The 26686-nt window shown below is 46.3% G+C and overlaps 1 protein-coding gene across 25 annotated transcripts in view; it reads left to right on the plus strand.

Moving 5' to 3' along the window:
• Positions 1-26686, plus strand: part of ttn.2 (titin, tandem duplicate 2) — a 176830-nt gene that overhangs the window by 126015 nt on the left and 24129 nt on the right. For all 25 annotated transcript variants that reach the window (XM_058617746.1, XM_058617865.1, XM_058617874.1 and 22 more), the window contains 18 exons: positions 72-362; positions 552-839; positions 926-1513; positions 1615-1719; positions 1813-2010; positions 2137-2433; positions 2529-3116; positions 3631-3933; positions 4038-21131; positions 21233-21529; positions 21660-22247; positions 22340-22642; positions 22727-23023; positions 23623-23910; positions 23996-24295; positions 25664-25815; positions 25902-26052; positions 26143-26442. In XM_058617746.1, the coding sequence (XP_058473729.1) occupies positions 72-362; positions 552-839; positions 926-1513; positions 1615-1719; positions 1813-2010; positions 2137-2433; positions 2529-3116; positions 3631-3933; positions 4038-21131; positions 21233-21529; positions 21660-22247; positions 22340-22642; positions 22727-23023; positions 23623-23910; positions 23996-24295; positions 25664-25815; positions 25902-26052; positions 26143-26442 (22428 nt within the window). The remainder of the gene's footprint in view (positions 1-71; positions 363-551; positions 840-925; positions 1514-1614; positions 1720-1812; positions 2011-2136; positions 2434-2528; positions 3117-3630; positions 3934-4037; positions 21132-21232; positions 21530-21659; positions 22248-22339; positions 22643-22726; positions 23024-23622; positions 23911-23995; positions 24296-25663; positions 25816-25901; positions 26053-26142; positions 26443-26686) is intronic.

Below are 26686 nucleotides of genomic sequence, written 5' to 3' on the forward strand. Positions count from 1 at the left end.
GTTTTCTTCTTCATTCTTTTAATTTGCTATGTGTTACCTGAGTTGAAAAGTCTTCTTGTCCTCTGCCTCAGATACTCCTGGACCACCTGTTAACCTCATCGTGAAGGAGACTTCGCAGAGCCACGCCTGGATCACCTGGGAGCCACCACTGATCGACGGTGGCAGCCTAGTGAAGAACTACATCGTCGAGAAACATCTGGCAGAGAGGAAGGCCTGGACCTGCGTTTCGACCAAGTGCCACAAGACCTCCTTCAGGATCACCAACCTGGAGGCGGGACAGGCCTACTGTTTCCGAGTCCTGGCAGAAAATGCATATGGCATAGGAGAAGGCTGTGAGACCCCCGGCAGTGTCAGAGCCTCAGGTGGCTACAAGTTGTTTTTGTTTTGTTCTGTTGCTTACTTCAGTTTTGTTTTTAAACTGCAGCAGATACAGTCATGTTTATAACAAAGTACCACAGTAGCTTTCACCCACAAAAAACACGTCAAATGTGACTGTTTTGAGTTAAAATTGAATGCTGAACTCTGTGTACTTGTATGTACATGATTTTTAGAGCAACCTGGTCCGGTGATGGACTTCAAAGCTCTGAAGACCACCAAGAACTCAATCACCTTGGGCTGGAAGAAGCCCTTCAGTGATGGTGGAAGCTTCATTACTGGTTACATCCTAGAGCAGAGTGAAGGTCAGGACAAGTGGAGGCAAATCATGAAGGGCAAGACCCCCTCACACACCATTGGTGAGCTGACTGAAGGCAAGGAGTACTTGTTCAATGTCAAGGCACTCAACGAGTCCGGGGAGGGGCCACCCACCGAGCTTACTGTTGTTGCCAAGGACCAGTTTGGTAAGAAATCACCAGGATATCATTTGTTGTTATTATTTTGTTGGAATATAAATGTTTTCTGATCATTTACTTCCTTTGCATTTCAGTACTCCCTGACTGCAACCTAAGCAATATTCCTGATGGCTGCGTCGTAGTAAAGGAGGGCAGCACCAAACGTGTTAACGTCCCCCTCATCGGAATCCCCTACCCCATTGCCTCCTGGAAGAAGGGTGAAACAGTAGTTGGAGACACTGGTCGAATGTGTGTGGAGACATCTGAGGGTGTCACCACCCTGCTGATCAGAGACTGCCACAGAGGAGATGCCGACTCCTACACCATCAACGTCAAGAACAACGCCGGCTCCAAGGACTGCAAGTTACAAGTGAAGGTCGTCGGCAAACCAGGCATCTGCACTGGACCAATTACATTTGACGAGATCACTGCTGATGGCATCACTCTCGAGTGGGGAGAACCCAAAGATGATGGTGGCGCTGAAGTGTCTAACTACATCGTAGAGAAGAGGAAGACCACAGACAACAAGTGGGCCACGGTGGCTTCAGCCCTCCAAAAAACCACAATGAGAGTGATCAGGCTTCATGATGGAGAAGAGTACGTGTTTAGAGTGTTTGCCGAGAACAAATATGGAGTTGGAGAGTATCTTAGGTCCGACCCGGTCATAGCCCAGCACCCATTCAGTGAGTCCCTCACAATTAGCTACAGATGTGATCAATCATGTGTGGTCATTTCCATTCCTTATTCCCTATCATAATGCTCTCATCTTCTCTGCTTCTTCTAGACGTGCCAGAGGCACCAACTGCTCCAGAAATCATGAGCATTCGTCATGAGTCTGCCATCCTGACATGGGCTGATCCACTTGACAATGGTGGCTCCCCAATCACTGGTAATTACTGGAATTTAATGGAAATGAGTTTATAGTTGTGCTTGAGCATGTAGAGAACAATATCACGACCAAGTGAATTTGTATCATGTGTAGGATATCATGTGGAGTTTAAGGAGAGGAACAGTCTAATGTGGAAACGGGCCACTAAGACTCCTATAAGACTGAAGGAGTGCAGAGTCACGGGCCTGATAGAGGGACTAGAGTACGAGTTCAGAGTAATGGCCATGAACGTTGCCGGCCTTGGAAAGGCAAGCAGAGCCACTGAGGCTGTAGTCGCCTTGGATCCTATTGGTGAGTTGGCAACCCTTCAGTTTTTATCACAACAATAAATTCTTTAATGGAAAATATAGAGAGTATTTTTAAAGATATGTCTACTGTTTTCTACCTGTTTAACTTTTTGATTGTGTCTTCTGTTAGATCCTCCTGGCAAACCAGAAGTGATTAACGTCACCAGGAACACAGTCACTCTGATTTGGACAGCTCCCAAATATGACGGTGGCTACAAGCTGATTGGCTACATGGTGGAGAAGCTGGAGTCTGGTGGCAAGACCTGGATGAAGGCCAATCACATCAATGTTCAGAGCTGTGCCTTCACAGTCCCTGATCTGACTGAGGGATCTCAGTATCAATTCAGGATCAGGGCCAAGAACGGAGCTGGTGCTGTCAGCGTCCCCTCAGAGTCCACTGACCTTCTGACCTGCAAGGATGAGTATGGTAAGCTGGACATCACGCCTCAAAAGTGTTGTGTTGTCATGAATTATGAAGTCTGTTGATAGTTATAAAGCAATTTTCTTCCATCGTCTTTGCAGAACCCCCATCCATCACTATTGACCCTGACATGAAGGATGGCGTATCAGTCCGGGCTGGAGACACCATTGTTGTCTCCGCCTCCAAGATTATGGGAAAACCTCCGCCTATTTCTGTGTGGTCTAAGGGTGGCCGTGAAATCAAAAACTCCGACATCATCACTATTAGCAGCACCTCCAGCTCCTCTACTCTGTCCATCAAGTACGCTAGCAGGAAGAACACTGGAGAGTACACCATCACTGCCAGCAATCCATTTGGCATTAAAGAAGAACACGTGAAGGTCAAGGTCTTGGATGTGCCAGGACCTCCAGGCCCCATTGAGGCCAGCAACGTCTCAGCCGAGAAGTGTACTCTGACCTGGCTGCCACCAGAGGAGGACGGAGGCTGCGCTATCAAGTCCTACATCCTTGAGAAGAGAGAAACCAGTCGCCTGCAGTGGACCAAGCTTTCAGAAAACATCATGGACTGCAGATACATAGCCAGCAAACTGATCAAGGGCAATGAGTACATCTTCAGAGTGTCTGCTGTGAACCAGTACGGCATTGGAGACTCAAGCCAGTCTGGTCCAGTCAAAATGGTTGACAGTTACAGTAAGTTTAAATGGCTTCATACATTTGTATATATTATCTTATAGATAAGCTATATTAAAATAATACACTTATAAATTGGCTTGATAACCATGGGATAAAGAAAACACTTTACTATATAACAATAGGACAATACATCATATTATTGCAAAGCCGCTCCAAATACGTTGTGATCAATTTTAGTTATCGGGATAATCATGATTATCTCACCAGTGCACAATACCAGTCATTTGTTTTGAAGTACCACAAGCAGGAGGCTGCCTTTATCTTATTTATGATTGCTGTTCAGTCGCATTTTTAGTAAAATCAGTGATGTTTATTGGATTTGTTATTCTGGTTCTGAATCTGTAAGCTCTCAGAAGCATTTATGAACATCTTAGGTAGTCTACAGACCGGAGCTCCTGCCAATTTATGTGAAACAAATCTAGGACAGGACAATCGTGAGAGGACATTTTCATTGATATCCCTGCTCACTGTAGTGTCGAACTCACCAAAATGCATTTTTTTCTTTGTCCAGGCCCACCAGGCCCACCGTCAATGCCCCAGATTGATAACGTGAGCAGGACCGCTGTCACCATTTCATGGAAGAGACCAGCTCGGGACGGTGGAAGTGACATCAGTGGATATTGTGTAGAGAGGAAAGAGAGGAGAGGAATGAGATGGGTGAGAGCCAGTAAGAGGACTGTCCCTGACCTGCGCTTTAAGGTGCAAGGCCTCAGCGAGGGAGTTGAGTATGAGTTTAGAGTCACAGCTGAGAACAAAGCTGGATTTGGGGAGCCAAGTGAACCGTCATGCCCTGTGCTGACCAAGGACATTGTTTGTGAGTAAACTGGGCTTCTCACTTCATTGTGAATTATATTTTTGCACATGTAGAAAAGAAAAAGGTCTCATATAACTTCTGGTCTTTTTTTGTATTTTCATCAGATCCACCTGGTCCTCCTTCCAATCCCCACATTACTGACACTACAAAAACTTCAGCCACCTTCACCTGGGGCCGACCCCATTATGATGGAGGTCTGGAAGTAGATGGATATATTGTTGAGTACAAGAAGGAAGGCCATGATGACTGGGAGACAGAAACACAGTACCCATGGAAGTCCACTGAATATGTCATTGCTAAACTTCAAAAAGGTGGCAAATACCACTTCAGGGTCAGTGCTGTAAACTCTGAGGGAGTTGGCGAGCCTGCAGAGGTTGAGAAAGTGATTGAACTTGTGGACCAGGAGACACTGCCAGACTTTGAGCTTGATGCTGAACTCAGGAGAACCCTCGTGGTCAGGGCCCGTGCTTCAATTCGTATGTTTGTTCCCATCAGGGGCCGCCCTGCTCCTGAAGTAACATGGAGCAAAGATGACTCCAACCTGAAATTACGAGCAAACATTGGCAGCACAGAGTCTTACACCCTGCTGATTATTCCCGAGTGCACCAGATACGATGCTGGAAAGTATAACCTCTGTCTGGCGAATGTTGCAGGAAAGAAAACAGGGTTCGTTAATGTGAAGGTTTTGGACACACCAGGACCACCACTCAACCTCAAACCTAGAGAAATCACTAGGAACAGCATCACTATGCAGTGGGAAATTCCCATAATTGACGGTGGCTCAAAGATTCATAACTACATTATTGAAAAGAGGAAGGCCACCAAAAAGGCCTACACAGTGCTGAGCACCACATGGCAGAAGTGTTCCTTCAAATTTGCAGACCTTGAGGAAGGAGCTTACTACTACTTCCGTGTCTCTGCTGAGAATGACCTGGGTGTAGGTGAGTCAGCTGAAACCTCAGAGCCAATCAGGGTTTCCCAGGCCCCCTCAGCACCAGAGAACTTGTATGTCACAGATGTGACGGCTGACAGTGCCAGCCTTGCATGGGTCAAGCCACTGCATGATGGTGGAAGCTTGATCACTGGATATGTTATTGAGGCTCAGAAGAAGGGTTCTGACCCGTGGGTTCATGTGGCCACAATTAAAGCACTGGACTACACCGTGACAGATCTGACTGAAGGGGCAGAGTACACCTTCCGCATAATGGCTGTCAATGCATCAGGTAGGAGTGACCCACGTGAGAGCAGGCCAGCTATCATCAAAGAGCAGACCTCCGCTCCTTCCTTTGACCTGCGTGGAGTCTACCAGAAGACAGTCATTGCTAAGGCAGGGGACCGGGTTAAGGTGGAAATTCCAGTGCTTGGCAAACCCAGACCCGTGGTGTCCTGGAAGAAGGGAGACACTGCCCTCAAGGAGACGCAACGAATTAACACTGAAGTCACAGCAACGTCAACTATCCTCAACATCAATGAGATCAAGAGGACTGATGGAGGTCAATTTTCAATCACTGGAAAGAACATGCTGGGTACAGTGACTGAGACAATCACTGTCCTAGTCCACGATATTCCTGGTCCTCCCACTGGTCCTATTAAGCTGGAGGAGGTCTCATGTGATTATGTTCTAATGTCCTGGGAGCCACCAGAGAATGATGGAGGCGTTCCTATCAACAACTACATTGTTGAGATGCGGGAGACTACAGGTACTTCATGGGTGGAGTTGGCAGCCACTGTGATCCGCACCACATTTAAGGCAGCAAAGCTCAACACTGGAACCCAGTATCAGTTCCGTGTCAAAGCCCAGAACAGATATGGTGTTGGACCAAGCATCATCTCTGAGTCGGTGATCGCTGCCTATCCATTTGATGTGCCAGGCCAGCCAGGCACTCCTGTGGTCACGTCCTTCAACAAGGATGCTATGACTGTGAGTTGGAATGAGCCATCCTCCGATGGAGGCAATCCTATTCTGGGATATCATGTCGAAAGGAAAGAGAGAAACAGCATTCTGTGGCAGAAGATCAGCAAAGCTCTGGTTATTGGAAATATCTTCAAATCAACAGGACTTGTTGACGGAATAGAGTATGAACATCGTGTTACGGCTGAAAACATGGCTGGTCTCAGCAAACCAAGCAAACCATCAGAGCCTTTGTATGCATTGGACCCAGTCGACCCACCAGGCAGACCTGTAGCACTTAACATCACCAGACATGAGGTGACAGTGTCCTGGACCAAACCAGAGGGAGACGGCGGCTTTTCCATCACTGGATACACAGTGGAGAGGAGAGAGATGCCCAATGGACGCTGGCTCAAAGCAAACTTTAACAATATTCTTGAAACCATTTATACAGTGAGTGGTCTGATTGAAGACTCAACTTATGAATTCCGTGTGCTAGCTAGGAACTCAGCTGGTGCTGTTAGTGCTCCATCCCTGGCATCAGAGGCAATCACCTGCAGAGACGACATTGAAGAACCCAAGCTTGATGTTGATGCTTCTTATAGCAGTACTGTTGTTGTCATGGCAGGAGAGATATTTAAGCTGGAGGCTAATGTTATTGGCAGACCAATCCCATCTGTGGTATGGACCAAGGAAGGAAAGGAGCTGGAGGATACAGGCAAGTTAGAGATAAAGTCATCTGACTTCCACACAACTCTGATTAACAAAGATTCCCTGAGAAGAGACGGTGGTGCTTTTACTCTGACTGCCAGCAATCCTGGTGGTTTTGCCAAGTTCACATTCAATATAAAGGTGCTCGACAGACCTGGACCACCAGACTCTCTCACTGTAACTGATGTCACTGCTGAGAAATGTATTCTCAACTGGCTGCATCCAACACATGATGGTGGTGCCAAGATTGAGTATTTTATCATTCAGAAGCGCGAGACCAGTAGGCTGGCATGGACAAATGTGGCCACAGACCTTCAAGCCAATAGATTCAAGGTCACCAAACTTTTGAAGGGCAATGAATACATCTTTAGAGTCATGGCTGTCAACAAGTATGGTGTTGGTGAACCCCTAGAGTCTGAAGCTGTCATGTGTGCCAACCCCTATGTTCCCAGTGATCCGCCACAGCAGCCTGAAGTTACCATTATTACCAAAGACTCAATGGTTGTCTGTTGGGAGCGCCCTGAACATGATGGAGGTAGCAGAATAAACACCTACATCATTGAAAGAAGGGATAAAACTGGTCTCCGTTGGGTGAAGTGCAACAAGAGGACTGTAACTGACCTGCGATTCAAAGCCTCTGGCCTCACACCAGGACATGAATATGAATTCAGAATTTTTGCTGAGAACAATGCTGGTCTAAGCCAACCTAGTCCTTCCAGTCCATTCTACAAAGCTATAGACACTATCTTCCAGCCTGGACCTCCAGGGAACCCCAGAGTGCTGGACACAACCAAGACATCGATTACCCTTGCCTGGAATAAGCCTGTCTATGATGGTGGTTCTGAAATCACTGGCTACATTGTAGAGACTTGTCTGCCCGAGGAGGATGAATGGACAATTCAAACTCCCAAGAAGGGATGGACAGCCACTTCCTTCACCATCACCAACTTGAAGGAAAACCAAGAGTACAAGATTAACATCTGTGCCACGAATTGTGAAGGAGTAGGAGAACCTGCTGCTGTTCCTGGAACCCCCAAGGCTGAGGACAGACTGCTTCCTCCAGAGATTGAGCTTGGAGCAGAGCTACGTAAGGTGGTCAGCATCAGAGCCTGTAGCACACTGAGACTCTTTGTCCCCATAAAGGGTAGACCGGCACCTGAAGTAAAATGGTCAAGAGAACATGGAGAATCCCTGGACAAAGCTAACATTGAAATCACCTCATCATTCACCACTCTCCAGGTTGACAACGTTGACCGGTTTGATGGAGGAAAATACATGGTGACCGTGGAGAATGCTTCAGGAAGCAAGACTGCCTTTGTTAATGTCAGGGTGCTGGATACTCCTGGAGCACCCCAGAATCTAGCTATCAAGGAGGTCACTAGAGATTCAGTGTATCTTGTTTGGGATGCACCACTCATAGATGGTGGCTCCAGGGTCCGCAGCTACATTGTGGAGAAGCGTGAGTCAACAAGAAAGGCCTACTCTACTGTCTGTGCAAGCTGCCACAAGTCAAGTTGGAAAGTTGGAGACCTAGATGAAGGGAAGCTGTACTTCTTTAGAATCCTGGCTGAGAATGAATTTGGTATTGGTCTCCCAGTAGAGACTGTTGAACCAGTTAAAGCATCAGAGAAGCCGCTACCACCAGGCAAAGTGTCCCTACGTGAAGTCACAAGCAAAAGTGTCACACTAACTTGGGAAAAGCCTGACCATGATGGCGGTAGTAGAATCACAGGATATATTGTTGAAATGCAAGCTAAAGATGGGGAGAAGTGGACCCAGGTTATGGTGGTAAAGACCAATGAGGCACATGTAACTGGTCTCACACAGGGAGAGGAGTACATGTTCCGCATCTCAGCTGCCAATGAAAAGGGTGTTAGTGACCCACGTCCCCTCAGTATGCCTGTAGTGGCAAAAGATCTTGTCATTCCACCAACATTCAAACTGATTTTTGCAACATACAGTGTGATGGCAGGAGATGATCTGAAAATTGATGTACCATATGCAGCCTGTCCCAAGGCTACAGCAACTTGGCTCAAGGATGGTGTTGCTCTCAAAGAGACAACAAGAGTAAATGCTGAAGCCACAGATAAAAACCTTTTTCTGGTCGTTAAGGAAGCTTGCAGAGATGATGTGGGCACATACACTATTAAATTAATCAACACAGCTGGAGAGGCATCCACAGACATCAGTGTGCTTGTTCTAGATAAACCTGGTCCTCCCACTGGCCCAATTAAGTTGGATGATGTCACTGCTGACAGTGTGGTCTTGACCTGGAATCAACCAGAATATGATGGTGGTTGCTCCATCAATAATTATATTGTTGAGAAGAGGGACACATCTACCACCAACTGGCAGATTGTGTCAGCTACAGTGGCCAGAACCACTATCAAGGCTACCCGTCTGAAGACAGGATTTGAGTACCAGTTTAGGATTGCTGCAGAGAATAGATATGGCAAGTCATCTGCCCTACTATCTGAAAACATTGTTGCTCAATATCCATTTGAGGTGCCAAGCCATCCTCGTTCTGTTGAGGTCCAGTCAGCTACCAAGGAAAGCATGGTGGTCGTATGGGACAAACCCAGCAATGATGGTGGAAGTAAAATTCTCGGCTATCACTTAGAACTGAAAGAGCGAAACAGCTTACTGTGGGTAAAGCAAAACAAACAACTCATCCCAGAGACTAGATTCAAGGTTCAAGGCCTTGAGGAGGCCATTGAATATGAGTTCAGAGTCTATGCTGAAAATATTGTCGGCCTCAGCAAACCTAGCAAAGCGAGTGAAATGCAAGTGGCCAGAGATCCTTGTGGCATACCAGGAAAACCTGAGGCTGTCATTGTAACAAGAAGCCAAGTGACACTTAGATGGGCCAAACCTGTGTATGATGGTGGCATCAAGATCATCGGTTATGCGGTTGAGAAGAAGGAGGCAGCAGGGCGCTGGATGAAGGCCAGTTTCACCAACATCCTTAGTACTGACTTTGTTGTTACGGAATTAACTGAAGATCAGATATATGAGTTCCGTGTCATTGCAAAGAATGCAGCAGGTGTCTCCAGTCTCCCATCTGACTCCACTGGAGCCATCACTGCAAAGGATGAGGTGGATCCACCCCAGATTGACTTGGATGCTAAGTACTCTCAGGTTGTGGTGGTAAATGCTGGAGAGACATTCCAGCTTGAGGCTGGTGTGTCTGGTAAACCTGTGCCTACAGTACACTGGCGAAAGGAGGGTCAGGAGATTTCTGAAGCAGCTCGTCTAGAGATCAAGAACACCGACTTCACAGCTTGTATTGTTGTAAAAGAAGCCATTCGTGTCGATGGAGGTCAATACACATTGCTTGTAAAGAATGTTGGAGGAGAGAAATCTGTTCACATTAATGTCAAGGTCCTGGACAGACCAGGTCCTCCTGAAGGTCCTGTATCCATCTATGGGGTCACTAAAGAGAAATGCTCCATATCCTGGAAACCTCCCTTGCAAGATGGAGGTAGTGATGTTTCTCATTACATTGTTGAGAGGAGGGAGACCAGCAGACTGGTTTGGACTGTAGTTGAACCAAAAGTTCAGACACTGAGCCTAAAGGTCACCAAACTTCTGCCTGGTAATGAATACATCTTCAGAGTGATTCCAGTCAATAAGTACGGAGTTGGTGAGCCTCTTGAATCTGAGCCAATGATTGCCAGGAATCCATTTGTCACTCCCAACCCACCAACAGAGGTAGAAATCACCACAGTCACCAAAGATTCCATGGTGGTGACCTGGGAGAGACCAACTACTGATGGTGGCAGCCCCATCCAGGGATACATTGTAGAGAAACGTGACAAAGATGGTGTGAGATGGACCAGGTGCAACAAGAGAACAGTGAGTGAGCTCCGCTTTAGAGTGACAGGCCTCATGGAAAATCACAGCTATGAATTCAGAGTTGCTGCTGAAAATGCTGGAGGTGTTGGCACTCCTAGTGAACCTACAGTTTACTACAAAGCACGGGACCCTATCTTCAAACCAGGTCCACCAAATAATCCCAAAGTGGTTGACACATCTAGGTCCACTGTTTCACTGACATGGGGCAAGCCCATCTATGACGGTGGATGTGAGATTCAAGCTTACATTGTGGAGGCCTGCAATGGGGCATCTGATGAGTGGTTTATGTGCACTCCACCTACTGGTATCACAGATACAATGTTCACAGTGAAAAAGCTTCTGGAGAAGCACGAGTACCAGTTCAGAGTGTGTGCTATCAACAAAGTTGGTATCGGTGAGCATGCTGATGTTCCTGGAAAAATTCTTCTGGAGGAAAAACTTGAGGCTCCTGATCTTGACCTGGATGCTGATATGAGAAAGATGATCAACATTCGGGCAGCAAGCACTCTCAGGCTGTTTATTCCTGTTAGAGGTCGTCCAGCCCCTGAGTTGAAATGGGGTAAGACTGAGGGTGAAATTAATGAGCTTGCCCAGATTGACAATACTGGCAGTTATGCTTCACTTGTCATTGAGAATGTTGACAGATTTGACAGTGGCAAGTACACCCTGACTGCAGAGAATGCCAGTGGAGTGAAGTCAGTCTTCATCAGTGTCAGGGTCATGGACACACCTAGTCCACCAACTAACTTAATAGTGAAAGAGATTACCAAGAATTCTGTCTCACTTACATGGGAGCCTCCACTTCTGGATGGTGGTGCAAAGATTAAGCACTATATTGTTGAGAAGCGTGAGAGCACCAGGAAGGTTTACTCTCCCGTCACCACCTGCAATAAGATGTCATGGAAAATTGAGCCACTTCCAGAGGGTGGAATCTACTTCTTCAGAGTCCTAGCTGAGAATGAATATGGTATTGGCCTCCAAGCTAAAACTCCAGAACCAATTAAGATTTCTGAGAAGCCTCAACCACCTGGAAAAGTCAGTGTTGTTGATGTTACTAGTAGCACTGTAACTCTCTCCTGGGAAAAGCCCCAACATGATGGAGGCAGTAGGATCAGTCATTATGACGTTGAACTGGCACCTAAGGACAGTGAAGTTTGGTCGTTATGTGCGAGTGTAAAGGCCCTGGAGACTGTTGTGACAAACCTACTCAAGGATGAGGAATATAATTTCAGAGTTGTTGCTGTAAATGACAAGGGCAAAAGTGACCCAAGACAACTGGCTCAACCAGTTGTAGCAAAAGATCTTGTGATTGAGCCTGCTGTTAGACCCAAACTCAGTACCTACCATGTCCAGGTGGGGTACGACCTCAAAATAGAGGTCCCAGTTGCTGGTCATCCAAAGCCGACTATCACCTGGACCAAGGATGGTGCTGCTCTTAAGCAGACTACCAGAGTCAATGTTATTGACTCAGGAAATTGTACCACCCTCACCATAAAGGATGCCACTAAAGAGAATGGAGGCATGTACAGCATCAATGTCTCCAATACTCTGGGTTCGAAAGATGTTTCAATTGAGGTGATCACCTTGGACAAACCAGGCCCACCAACTGGACCGATCAAGTTTGAGGACATCAGTGCTGAGAGTATCACCCTCAACTGGGAACCTCCTACATATACAGGTGGCTGCCCACTCTCAAACTATGTGGTGGAAAAGAGGGACACTACTACAACCAACTGGGTGGTTGTATCTGCCACTGTGGCCAGAACCACTCTTAAAGTGGCCAATCTGAAGACAGGAGCAGAATATCAGTTCAGAATTTATGCCGAGAATAGATACGGAAAGAGTTATGCAATTGATTCAGAGCCTATTCTGGCACAGTATCCATTCCAAGAGCCTGGCCCTCCGGGAACACCATTTGTGTCTTCATACTCTAAAGACTATATGGTGGTTGAGTGGCACAAACCCCCATCTGATGGAGGCAGTGCTATCCTGGGCTATCATCTGGAGAGGAAAGAGAAAAACAGTATTCTATGGACCAAGATCAATAAAATGCTCATCCAAGATTGCAGGTTTAAATCTACTCCTCTTGAGGAAGGTATTGAGTATGAGTACAGAGTATATGCAGAGAACATTGTTGGCATTGGAAAATGCAGCAAAGTTTCTGAAGTCTATGTAGCCCGTGACCCATGTGATCCTCCTGGTCGCCCTGAGGCACTGATTGTGACCAGACACTCAGTGAAACTGAGATGGACTCCTCCAGTGTATGATGGGGGCAGTTTAGTTATTGGCTATTTGGTGGAGAAACGTGACCTTCCTGAAGGAAAGTGGATGAAGGCTAGCTTTGCAAACATCATTGAACATGAATTTACAATTACTGGCCTAACAGAAGAGTGTAAATACGACTTCAGAGTAATAGCGAGGAATGCAGCCGGAGCTGTCAGCAAGCCATCTGAGTCCACAGGATCCATCACAGCCAAGGATGAAGTTGACACACCAAAGTGTGAGACAGATCCTAAATATAACCAGACGATTGTTGTCAATGCTGGAGAGACCTTCACTCTGGAGGCAACTGTGGAAGGGAAGCCCATTCCTACAGCTCAGTGGTTCAAGGGAACCATTGAAGTTGAAAACTCTGCAAGGGCTGAGATTAAAAACACTGACTTTAAGGCTTTGCTAGTTGTGAAGGATGCCATCAGAGTGGATGGTGGGCAGTACACTCTGGTTCTGACTAATGTTGCTGGAACTAAGACTATCCCATTCAGTGTGAAGGTACTGGACAGACCAGGCCCCTCAGAGGGACCTCTTAAAATCAGCAATGTCACCGAGGAAAAGTGCTCACTATCATGGCTGCCACCCAGACATGATGGAGGAGCTAGCATTTCTCACTACGTCATTCAGAAGCGGGAAACCAGCCGCCTGGCTTGGACTGTGGTCTCCGGTGACTGTGTAGCTACTATGATCAAGGTTACCAAACTTTTGAAGGGTAATGAATACATCTTCAGAGTGATGGCAGTCAACAAATACGGTGAGGGTGAGCCTCTCGAGTCAGAGCCAGTCATCATGAGAAATCCATTTGTTCCTCCTGGCTCACCTCAGGAGCTTGAGATCACGAACATTACCAGGGATTCCATGACTGTCTGCTGGAACCGCCCTGAGAGCACAGGAGGCAGCGAGATTGTTGGTTACATCATTGAGAAAAGAGACAGAGCTGGAGTAAGGTGGACCAAGTGCAACAAACGCAGAGTGACAGACTTGCGGTTCAGAGTAACAGGGTTAACTGAAGATCATGAATATGAATTCAGAGTGTCTGCTGAAAATGCTGCTGGAGTGGGTCAGCCAAGCCCAGCTACCCCTTACACAAAGGCCTGTGATCCTACCTTTGAACCAGGCTGCCCCACCAATGCTCATGTGGTGGACACAACTAAAAACGCCATCACTCTGGCCTGGCATAGGCCTTTTTATGATGGTGGTTGTGAGATTCAAGGCTACTCAGTTGAAATTACCAAGGCTGATGAAGAGGAATGGACTATTTGCACACCACCCTTTGGAGTAAATGCTACCAAGTTTACAATCACCAAATTGATAGAGCACCAGGAATACAAGGTGCGCATCTGTGCCATCAATAAGCTTGGTGTTGGTGAGCCCACCGAGGTCCCGGGAGTTGTGAAGCCTTTGGATAAGATTGATCCACCAGAGATGATTCTAAATTCAGAACTCAGAAAGGGAATAGTTGTCCGTGCAGGTGGCTCTATGAGAATCTGCATTCCATTTAAAGGCCGTCCTACTCCTGAGATCAGCTGGGCCAAGGAGGATTGTGAATTGCCTAGTAAAGTTCAGACAGAGTCTGGGGAGGATTACACACAGCTCTCCATTGACATCTGTGACAAGTATGATGCTGGAAAATATATAGTGAAGATGGAAAATGCCGCAGGCAGCAAATCAGCCTTTGTCTCTGTTAAGGTCCTGGACACCCCTGGAGCCCCTCAGAATTTAATGGTGAAAGACATCAAGAGAGAATGTGTTACCTTGACCTGGGAGCCTCCCCTTATAGATGGTGGTTCAAGAATCAAGAATTACCTGGTTGAAAAGCGCGAGTCCACCAGGAATGTTTATTCTAATGTTGATAACAAGTGCACAAAGACAAGTTATCGTATCACTGGCCTCACTGAAGGAGTTATCTACTATTTCAGAGTCTTGGCTGAGAATGAATTTGGTGTGGGACAAGCAGTTGAGACAGAGGATTCAGTTAGGACATCTGAGCCTCCTCTGTCCGTAGGTAAAGTCACTTTGACTGATGTTACCAAAAAAACTGCCACACTCTCTTGGGAGAAGCCAGACCATGATGGAGGCAGCAGGATCCTCGGCTACTACATTGAGATGCAGCCTATGGGTGAAGAGGAATGGGTGGTAGCCACTACATCCAAAACATGTGAGGGTACTGTCTCAGGCCTCAGTGCAGGTCATGAGTACCTGTTCAGAGTAACAGCTTTCAATGAAAAGGGCAAGAGTGACCCCAGGCCTTTGGCTACACCAGTCACTGCTAAAGATATAACTATCCTGCCCAGATTCAAGATTGCAAGCGACACCTACAGTTTACAGAATGGTGAGGATCTAAAGATTGAGATTCCAGTTATAGGACGCCCTATTCCAAAGATTGAGTGGAAAAAGGATGGTCATGTCCTCAAGGAGACAACCAGACTAAATGTGTCTAGTACACCGTCATCTACTAAGCTGTGCATAAAGGATGCAAATAAAGAAGACTCTGGTAAATACACTATCACAGCCACCAGCAGTGTTGGAACAGCTACAGAGGAGATCACTGTTATAATTCTTGATAAGCCTGGTCCACCAACCGGCCCTGTGAAAATTGAAGAGGTGAGCTCTAATTATGTCACACTCTCCTGGGAACCACCAGCGTACACTGGAGGCTGTCAGATCAACAACTACATTGTGGAAAAAAGAGACACTACCACAACAACATGGCAAATTGTGTCTGCTACTATTGCCAGAACAACCATCAAAGTCACCAATTTAAAGACTGGAGTTGAGTATCAATTCAGAGTGTTTGCTGAGAATAGGTATGGAAAGAGTTCTGCTATCCTCTCCCCTAACATCGTTGCTCAGTATCCATTCAGTGAGCCTTCTGCCCCTGGAATGCCAGTCATTTCTGCTGTAACCAAGGATAATATGGTTGTTGAGTGGAAGCTTCCCAACAACAATGGAGGCAGCCCCGTCCTAGGTTATCACCTTGAGAGGAAGGAGAAGAACAGCCTCCTGTGGACAAAACTCAACAAGCTTCTAATCCCTGACACACGTTTCAGGACTATAGAGTTGGAGGAAGGTATTGAGTATGAATTCCAAGTTTATGCAGAGAACATTGCCGGAGTCAGCCCAGCTAGCAAAGTCTCTGAGAGCACAGTTGCTAGGGACCCCTGCGACCCACCTGGCACTCCAGAGGCTATTGAAATCACCAGAAACCATGTGACACTCCAGTGGACCAGGCCTCAGTATGATGGAGGCAGCGTAATCACTGGCTATGTGATTGAGAGAAAGAAGCACCCTGATACCCGATGGATGAAGGCCAGCTTCACCAACATCCTTGACACCCAGTTCACAATCACTGGCCTAACTGAGGATTGTGTGTATGAGTTCAGAATCATCGCCAGGAATGCTGCTGGCATCTTGAGCCGTCCTTCTCAGGGTACAGGACAAATCACTGCCAAAGATGAAATTGAGGCTCCAGGAGCCACCCTGGATTCAAAGTTCAAGGATCTGACTGTTGTTCATGCTAGTGAAACATTTGTCATTGATGCTGACTACACAGGCAAGCCCCTACCTGAAGTCATCTGGTTAAAGGATGGAAAGGAGATTGACAGTGCCACACCAAGAATGGAGGTCAAGACCACAATGACACGTACCATTCTGACAGCCAAGGATTGCATCAGAGTTGATGGTGGCCACTTTGTCCTCAAACTTGTCAATGTGGGAGGAATTAAGATGGTTCCAGTTAATGTCAAAGTTCTGGATAGACCTGGTCCTCCAGATGGCCCATTAGAAGTCAAAGGGGTCACTGCAGAGAAATGTTATCTTCATTGGAACCATCCTTCACATGATGGTGGAGCAGGCATCTCACACTACTTCATTGAAAAGAGAGAGACCAGTCGTTTGTCATGGACCATGGTGGAGCCCAAGATCCAGGCCATCAGCTACAAAATCACAAAACTGCTGCCTGGCAATGAATACATCTTCAGAGTCACTGCTGTGAATAAATATGGTGTTGGTGAGCCTTTGGAATCTGAACCTGTTATTGCTCGTAACCCCTTCACCACTCCCAGTGCTCCCTCCACCCCAGAGGCCAGTGCTGTCACTCGTGACTCTATTGTGCTTACCTGGGAGAGACCAGAGGATAATGGAGGAGCTGAGATTGAAGGGTATGTCCTTGAAAAACGTGATAAAGATGGCATCAGATGGACAAAGTGCAACAAGAAGAGATTGTCTGACCTGAGATTTAGATGCTCTGGCCTCACAGAAGGTCACTCCTATGAATTCAGGATCTCAGCTGAAAATGCTGCTGGTGTGGGAAAACCAAGTGCGCCAAGTGAATACATCAAGGCCTGTGATGCAATTTATCCACCAGGACCTCCAAATAACCCGAAAGTTACAGACCATTCGAGCACCACAGTCTCCCTGTCCTGGTCCAGGCCAATCTATGATGGTGGAGCAGAGGTCAGTGGATACATTGTTGAAATGAAAGAAGCAGCAGATGATGAGTGGGTCGTTTGCACACCACACATTGGTGTCCAGGCTACTCATTATACTGTAAAGAAACTGAAGGAAAATGCAGAGTACAACTTCCGCATCTGTGCTATGAACTGTGAGGGAGTAGGGGAGCCCGTTGACCTACCTGTGTCTGTGGTGGCTGCAGAGAAGCTGGAAGCTCCTGAAATAGAACTTGATGCTGACCTTAGAAAGATGGTCAATGTTCGTGCCACTGCCACTCTACGTCTGTTTGTGCCGATCAAGGGCAAGCCTGAGCCTGAGGTCAAATGGTCAAAGTCTGATGGCACTTTGAATGAACGTACCCAGATTGAAGTCACAAGCTCTTACACAATGTTGGTGATTGAGAATGTTGACAGATTTGACACTGGCAAATATGTCCTCACACTTGAGAACCTCAGTGGGTCTAAATCAGCCTTCATCAATGTTAGAGTTCTTGACTCGCCTAGTGCTCCTACCAACCTACAGGTCAAGGACGTAAAGAGAAATTCTGTCTCTATCTCCTGGGAGCCTCCTTTGATTGATGGTGGGGCTAAAATATCTCATTACATTGTTGAGAAGAGAGAGCAGAAGAGGATGGCTTTCGCCAGTGTTTGCACTAACTGTGTGAGGAACTCTTACCTGATTTCTGACCTACAAGAGGGAGGCCGTTACTATTTCCGTGTGTTGGCTGTTAACGAGCATGGAGTAGGTCTGCCTGCCTTCACAGAGCAAGTCAAAGTCTCTGAAGCTCCTTTGCCTCCTGGTAAGATTGCCCTGGTTGACGTGACCCGTCATACTGTCACCCTTTCATGGGAGAAACCTGATCACGATGGAGGCAGCAAGATTACCAACTATATTGTGGAGATGCAGCCTAAGGGAGATGATAAATGGACCATATGTAGTGAGGTCAAAGCACTAGAAGCTAAAATTACTGGTCTTATCACTGGAGAGGAATACTCCTTCAGGGTGATTGCTGTGAATGATAAGGGGAAGAGTGATGCCAAACCACTGGCTGCCCCTGTGGTGGTTAAGGACATTACAATGGAGCCCACCATTAACCTGCTATTCAACACATACAGTGTTAAAGCAGGAGATGACTTGAAAATTGAAGTTCCCTTCAAAGGCAGACCTCAACCAGAGGTGTCCTGGAAGAAGGATGGCCAGTGGCTTAAGCAGACAACCAGGGTCAATGTAGTCAACTCCAAGACCTCATCCAAGATCATCATCAAAGATGCAACCAAGGAGGATGTAGGAAAATATGAAATTATTTTGACTAACTGTTTTGGAACCAAGACAGCTGAAGTCTCTGTTGTCATCTTGGACAAACCTGGCCCTCCCAGCAACATCAAGGTGGATGAAGTGAGCGCTGACTTCATCTGTCTGTCTTGGGATCCTCCTGCTTATGATGGTGGGTGCCAGATTAACAACTATGTGGTAGAGAAGAGAGATACCACCACAACCACGTGGCAGATTGTTTCAGCCACGGTAGCAAGGACATCAATCAAGGTGACTCGTCTCACTCAGGGAACTGAGTATCAGTTCCGCATTGCAGCTGAGAACCGTTATGGTAAGAGTCATGCCATCGACTCTGCTCCTGTTGTTGCTCAGTATCCCTTCGAACCTCCAGGCCCTCCAACTAATGTACAAGTTTCCAATGCCACCAAGTATGGCATGCTTGTTGTATGGGGCAGACCTGCCAGTGATGGGGGGAGCCCTGTTATTGGTTATCACATTGAATGTAAAGAACAAAGTAGCATTCTGTGGACCAAGGTCAACAGAGGACTGCTGGCTGAGAGCCAATTTAAGATGACAGGTATTGAAGAGGGTCTGCTGTACCAGTTCAGAGTTTATGCTGAGAATGTTGCTGGCATTGGTCCATGCTCTAAGGCTAGTGAGCCTGTGGCAGCCAGAGATCCATGCGATTGTCCACGTAACCTTCGAATTACCAACATTACCAGGAACTCAGTTTCTCTCTTCTGGGAAAGGCCAGAATATGACTTTGGAGCCAAGATTACTGGGTACATTGTTGAGCGAAAAGAACTTCCCAAAGGTCGCTGGCTGAAATGCAACTTCACCAACCTGCAGGATACTTACTTTGATGTTACAGGCCTCACAGAAGATGTCCAATATGAATTCCACGTCATTGCTAAGAATTCTGCAGAGCAGCTGAGTGCTCCGTCTGAGAGTACTGGTCCTATCACAGTCAAGGATGATGTTGACCCTCCCACTATTACCATGGAGGACAAGTTCCGACAGTTGGTTGTCATTAAAGCTGGCGAGATGATTAAAATAGATGCTGAAATCACAGGTCGTCCACTTCCAGTTGTCTCATGGAAAAAGGATGGAAAAGAGATTGTGGCCAAGGCCAGGTGTGAAATCACCTCCACCAATTTTGCCACGACCCTGATTGTCACAGATGTTATCAGAAGGGACTCTGGCCAGTATGTGCTGTCCCTGCACAACGTGGCAGGAACCAGGTCTGTTGCTATCAACTGCAAAGTTTTGGATAGACCTGGACCATCTTCAGGACCTTTGGCAGTCACTGGGGTCACAGCAGAGAAATGCACCCTAACATGGGGACCCCCACAGGAAAATGGTGGCGCTGACGTTATGCACTACATTGTGGAGAAACGCGAGACTAGTCGCCTTGCTTGGACCCTTGTTTACGGAGACATGAAGGCAACTACCTGTAAGGTGACAAAGCTGCTCAGAGAAAATGAGTACATCTTCAGAGTCAGGGGAGTCAACAAATATGGGGATGGTGAGGCCCTGGAGAGTGAAGCAGTAAAGGCCTTGGATCCATTTACTGTGCCTGCAGCTCCCACTAATGTCCAGGTCACCGCAGTAACTAGTGAGGCAATGACCATCTGTTGGGACAGACCCGTTTCTGATGGTGGCAGCAGTATTGCTGGCTATGTCATTGAAAGACGAGAGAAGACCGGTCTTCGCTGGTGCCGTGTGAACAAGAAACCTGTTTATGACCTTAGAGTCAAAGCCTCACACCTTCGTGAGGGCTGTGAGTATGAGTACAGAGTATTCGCTGAGAATTCTGCTGGCCTCAGTGCTCCTAGCACCCCTTGCCCACTCACAAAGGCTGAAGATCCACAATTCCTGCCTTCACCTCCTGCTAAGCCCAAGATCATTGACTCAACAAAGACCACAGTCACCCTGTCATGGAATAAGCCACTGTTTGATGGTGGAGCACCTGTGACTGGCTACAGAGTAGAATACAGGAATACTGAAGATGATGAATGGTTTGTTGGAGTGCATAACACAAAGAACACAGAGTTTACAGTGGTCGGGTTGACACCTGGGGTTGAATATGTGTTTGTTGTCAAGTCCATTAACAAGATTGGTCCCAGTGAACCAAGTTCCGAGTCAGACAAACAGGTTGCCAAAGAAAGAGAGGAGGAGCCAGTCTTTGAGATCAGCAATGAGATGAGGAAAACTCTCATTGTGAAGGATGGAAGTTCATTCACAATGACGGTGCCCTTCAAAGGCAAACCTATCCCCAGTGTTGCATGGGCTAAACCTGATGTTGACCTCAGAGTGCGTGCTGTAATTGATACCACCGACACATTCACCTCCATCACTTTGGAAAAAGCAACTCGTGATGACTCTGGCAAATATACAGTTACCTTGTCCAGTGTAGCAGGAACCGCCTCCTTAACGCTCCATGTTAGAGTCCTGGACTCTCCTGGACCTCCGGCCCATGTAGAAGTCAAGGATGTGACAAAGACATCTGCTACTGTAACATGGGATACTCCTGAAAATGAAGGAGGAGGACCAGTCAAGAAATACATTGTTGATTTCCGTGAGGCCAGCAAGAAAGGCTGGACCAGGTTGACAGACACATGCCACAGACTGACATACAAGGTGATGGACCTGCAGGAGGGAGAAGTTTACTACTTCAGAGTGGCAGGCCAGAATGAGTACGGTGTTGGTGTTTCTGCCGAGACCAAAGAGGGAACCAAGATCACAGGTATTTAGTTTCAATTTTAAAGTTGTTAACATCACTTATTATTACACAAAAGATAATTACTGATTATTTTAATGTGACACGCTGTGTCCTCTTCTCCACAGAAAAACCAACCCCACCACCAAAGCTTGGTGTGACTGAGGTGACTAAGGAGAGTGTGTCCCTGGCCTGGGTCAAACCAGAATACGATGGAGGCAGCAGGATTACTGGCTACCTTGTGGAAGCTCAGGAGAAGGGCCAGGAGAAGTGGGTGAAGTGCGCTGTAACCAAGTTCTATCACCTCACAGTGTCTGGTCTGAGGGAAAATTCAGAATACTTCTTCAGAGTCCGAGCTGAGAACCAGGCAGGATTCAGTGATGTTAAGGAAATGGTCACCCCTGTGGTGGTCAAAGACCAGCTTGGTAAGTTACAGACTGATCAGATTTACTAGAATCATCTGCTCACATGGCCTGAGAATAAAACAAACCATTGTTTTGTGAAATGACACACAAATGTCCTTGGTTGTAACTCTGTTTGTCACTTGTGCTTCAGAACCTCCAGAGATCAACATGAATGACTTCCCTCACAACACAGTGTACGTTAGAGCCGGCTCCACCCTCAAGTGTGAGATTCCACTGACAGGCCGACCATTGCCTAAAGTCATCCTGGTCAAGGATAATGTGCTGATGAAGTCAACAATGAGGTTCAACTCTGAGGTCACTCCTGACAGTATCAAGATCACTTTACGCGAGAGCATTGCTGCAGACCGTGGACACTACGACATCACCGCCTCAAACTCCAGTGGAACCACTAAATCCTTCATAAAGATTGTGGTTCTGGATCGTCCTAGTGCCCCACTTGGACCGGTGGAGCTGTCTGATGTCACAGAGGACAGCGTTAACTTGAAGTGGCTCCCACCAGCATATGATGGCGGTAGCCCCATTACCAACTACATCATCCAAAAGAGAGAGACAACCACAGCCCACTGGTTGGACGTCTCCTCTGCTGTGGCCCGCTGCAACATGAAAATCATGAAGCTGACCACTGGCTTGGAGTACCAGTTCAGAATTAGAGCGGAGAACAGATATGGAATCAGCGAGCACGTTGACTCCCCAACTGCCACTGTCAGCCTTCCTTACAGTATGTATTCTTGCTTTTGCTTTTTTATCATTTATTATTTATTTACTGTTTTTAAAAATAAAAACCCACCTATTCTGCTTCTTCCCTCCCAGCTACTCCTGAGGCTCCATCGACTCCAGAGATCACTGCAGTAACGAGAGAGACCATTACTGTCGCCTGGAAGGAGCCCAAGTCAGACGGTGGTAGCCATGTGTTTGGCTACCATGTCCAGATGAAAGACAAAAACAGCATCCTCTGGCAGAAGGTCAACAAAATGGTGATCCGGGCTACACACTACAAGGTCTCCAACATCAATGCTGGACTTATTTATGAGTTCAAGGTGGCAGCAGAGAACGCCGCTGGAATCAGTGCCTTCAGCAAGGTTTCTGATGCAGTGCTGGCTATCGACGCCTGTGGTGAGTGGAAGCTCAAAGATAAATATAAGTCAAGGTAACATATATTCATGTCCACATTTGTCTCATAACGACTGTTTCCTGCAGAACCACCTGTAAACCTGCGCATTAGTGACATCACCAAGAACACCATTAGCCTGGCCTGGCAGAAACCCAACTACGATGGAGGATCCCCCGTCACTGGCTACATCATTGAGAAGAGACAGGTCACTGGTACCAAGTGGCTCAAGGCTAACATCACCAACGTCACAGATACACGCTTCACTGTGACCAGCCTGACCCAGGATGAGACGTACGAGTTCAGAGTCATGGCCAAGAACGCAGTTGGCTCAGTGAGCAACCCGTCCATGACCGCTGGACCGGCCACATGCGTGGACACCTACGGTACGACTCTCCTCAGGTTTTGTTCCAAACTGAGACTGAGTTGATCCTCTATTAGCCTTGTTTTTTCTTGGACAATGGGACAGAGTTTTACAAATTAGCTGCTTTATTGAAAACACTGCAGAGAATAGTCTTCACACAGGTGCTCTTGCAGGTGTATTATACTGCTGCGTCTTTATGAAAACAACTTCACAGAAACTGCTACAGACTTAACATTTTTCTGTTTCATCTTTATTTATTATTATTAATAATAATAACAATAGTAATGATGATAATAATAATACTATTAATAATAATAATAATAATAATAATAATAACTATAAAATCACTGAAAATTACATTATTGACCCACCTGAAGTACCCTCAACCGCCAACTGTGGGCCATGACCCACACTTTGGGAAGGGCCACCTTAGAAAATACACCTTTGGACACTTGGATACACTGTTCTTTTCTTCTAGCTGATGTATTTGGTCACATTTCTTCAGTTCTGAAGAAGTTATTTTCTTTTTCTAAACAATGATGGTTGCTGAAGTCTCCTCCTCTTGTACATTCATTTATTAGGCATCAAATTGAAAGCCTTTTTTCTTTGTCTATGATCCAGGTGCCCCAGAGATTGATATACCTCAGGAATACTTCAGTGAGGTCAAATATGCTGCCGAGTCTAATGTGGAGCTCAAGTTTAACATCAAAGCCAAACCTACTCCCACTATCGAGTGGTTTAAGGACGGCAGAGAGTTGGAGCCCAGCACTCACCTTTCGTTTCAACACACGTTTGAGTCCACCAGTGTATTCCTGAAGGAAACCACTCGCTTGAACTCTGGAACTTATGAGGTCCGGGTGAAGAACTCCCTGGGATCTGCATGTGCTGTTGTCAGGCTGCTCATCCTAGGTATATACGTCTTATTTAAAAATTCTCTTTAATTTCATCATGTATTCAAGATAAACCCTGACATATGTGTCCCTCTCTTATGCAGACAAGCCAGGGCCACCTGCTGGTGAGATTCAGTTTAAGAAGGTGACCGCTGACAAGATCACCATCATGTGGTCCCCACCTGCTGATGAGGGTGGCGCCATGGTGACTCATTACATTGTGGAGAAGAGGGAGACCAGCAGGATCATGTGGTCCATCGTCTCAGAGAAGCTTGTCGACTGCATCATTAACATACCCAGACTAATCCATGGCAACGAGTACATCTTCAGAGTCCGTGGAGTCAACAAATACGGTGTTGGAGACCCACTTGAGTCTCAGCCTGTGATCGCAAGGAATGCTTTTGGTAAGGAAACTAATAAATGCCTCCTTCAGAGCTGATAGTTATAGTTTGTTCTAGTTCATTCAGAAGGAATCACTTGGAACTGGGAATAATGTCATACCTTAAGACAGGGGTGGGCAATTATTTTCTACAAGGGGCCACATGAGAAACAAAAAATATCGTTTAGGGCCGAGCCAAATTTGAATTCATTTTAATTTAATTGTATCACTTTCATCTAAAAAAAAAGCAGTAAGTTGTATTGTTTTGGTGTAAATTGGGCAGCATACAAACACACAATAAACACAATTACTAACCAACTCTATTGAAAATATCAAATGACTACACTATATAATGAATACTATTATACTATACTACTGTGGTGTGGTGTGGTGTAGTGCAGTGAATATACACCCACACACACACACACGCAGAGCGCACCTGCACGCTTACACACTAATGCTGCAATCACACCGTACGAGTTTACATACGAGTGACGGTGCTTCGCTGGTTAGATAATGAACAGGGAGGGAGATAATGATAACTCCTGAACTTAAACCGAGACACTTGTAGAAGAAAAGTACTACGGACCTCTTTCTTAACGTTGTCTCCTATATAGGCTGCCTCCGACTCCTTTGCGCGCTCGTCATCAGATAAGTTCTTATACTTCTCTTCGTGTTTGGTCACGTAGTAGCGATTCAGATTGTAATCCTTAAACACAGCGACTTGTGTACCACAAACGACTTGTGTACACGGCGTTACCTTTGACGCCTGTAAAGAAATATTTAGCAGTCCATGTCTTGTTGAAAATGCACCATTCGGAATTAACTTTTCTTATTTTAACGTGAGTCGACATTTTTAGGGGGCCAGGGGTAACTGGCTAGCGTCACCTGTCACTGTGCAGACAGACGCAGATACGTGCATCCATACGTCAGGCTTTTCAAAATAAAAGCAACACAGTTGTAGTGCATGCTCAGCATAAATACTCCATCTGTGTTTATGACTGACATACCGCGGGCCGGACAGGGACGCTTAAAAGGCCGTATGTGGCCCGCGGGCCGTAAAATGCCCAGGTCTGCCTTAAGAGGATTAAGAGGTATCATGAAGTACTATGTGCTAAGACAGATGTGCTAAGAAGACATAAAAATAAAAAAACCTTTGTTAAAGTGGATGCTAAAGCATCCATGCTTATTTGTGAACTTAGGACATGCAGAGTTAAAATGATCACAACTTCCCTGTTTGTAACAGAGAAATTATGACCACCAAGTTCAATCAGAATAGACTTGATTTGATTTGCAAAACATATCTAACGTAATTGGAAAATATTAGGTACATGTTTTTAACGCCTTTCAAATTCTATATTTCATCTTACCTGGTCATTATTACTTTACACAGTTCCTCCTAGTGAGCCATCCAAACCTCAAGTGACCATGATTACCAAGTCCACCATGACAGTGATCTGGGAAAGACCAGCATTGGATGGAGGCAGTGACATTGACGGCTACTACCTGGAAAAGAGGGAGAAGAAGAGTCTGCAGTGGTTCAAGGTCTGTTTGTTCGCTCATCCTTACAGATTTGGTCTCAAACCCAAAACTCTTAAGTGTAATTACATGAAATTGATGTTTTTGTCCAGGTGGTGAAGGGAACAATCAGAGACACCAGGCAGAAGGTCACCAGCCTGGTAGAGAACAGCGAGTACCAGTACAGAGTCTGTGCCGTCAACAAGGCCGGAGCAGGAAACTACTCTGAGGCTTCTGAACTCTACAAGGCCTACGACCCCATCGGTACATTTCTGGAACACACATACAGGATCAGGACAGCTTTGTTTTCTTCACTGTCATTGTCTTCACACTGAACCTTTTTCTCTTGTCCAGATCTGCCTGGAGAGCCATCCAAGCTGCATGTGGTTGACTCTACAAAGACGTCCATCACGATCGGCTGGGAGAGACCCGTCTACGATGGAGGCAGCGAAATCACACATTACATTTTGGACCAGATGAATTCCGAGGACAAAGAATGGGTGACGATCAACCCGCAGGTCAAAACCTGTGAATACGTCGCATCACTCCTCAAACCTGGAAACTACTACTTCTTCAGAGTTTTTGCTGTCAACTGCAAGGGCAAAGGAGAGGACATCAAAATGTACCAACCTGTGCAGGCCAAAGATATCCTGGGTTTGTATTCACATAGATTCTCGTCATATTTCACGATGGTGTAATGGTGCATGATCATTTGTGTCCCTATGTATCGAAAGTAAATATAACACAGAACTACTCACATGGGGCTAATTCTATGGCTAATTATGGGTAGGGTTAGTACCTCACACAACATTTTAGAAGTTACTTAGGTTTAGGGTTGTACAACTTTCTGCCACGCCCTCTCTGTCTTCATTGAGTGAACACATACAACAACAGTCGT

The sequence above is a fragment of the Solea solea genome, chromosome 2 (genome assembly GCF_958295425.1).
Source record: "Solea solea chromosome 2, fSolSol10.1, whole genome shotgun sequence".
Taxonomy (NCBI): domain Eukaryota; kingdom Metazoa; phylum Chordata; class Actinopteri; order Pleuronectiformes; family Soleidae; genus Solea; species Solea solea.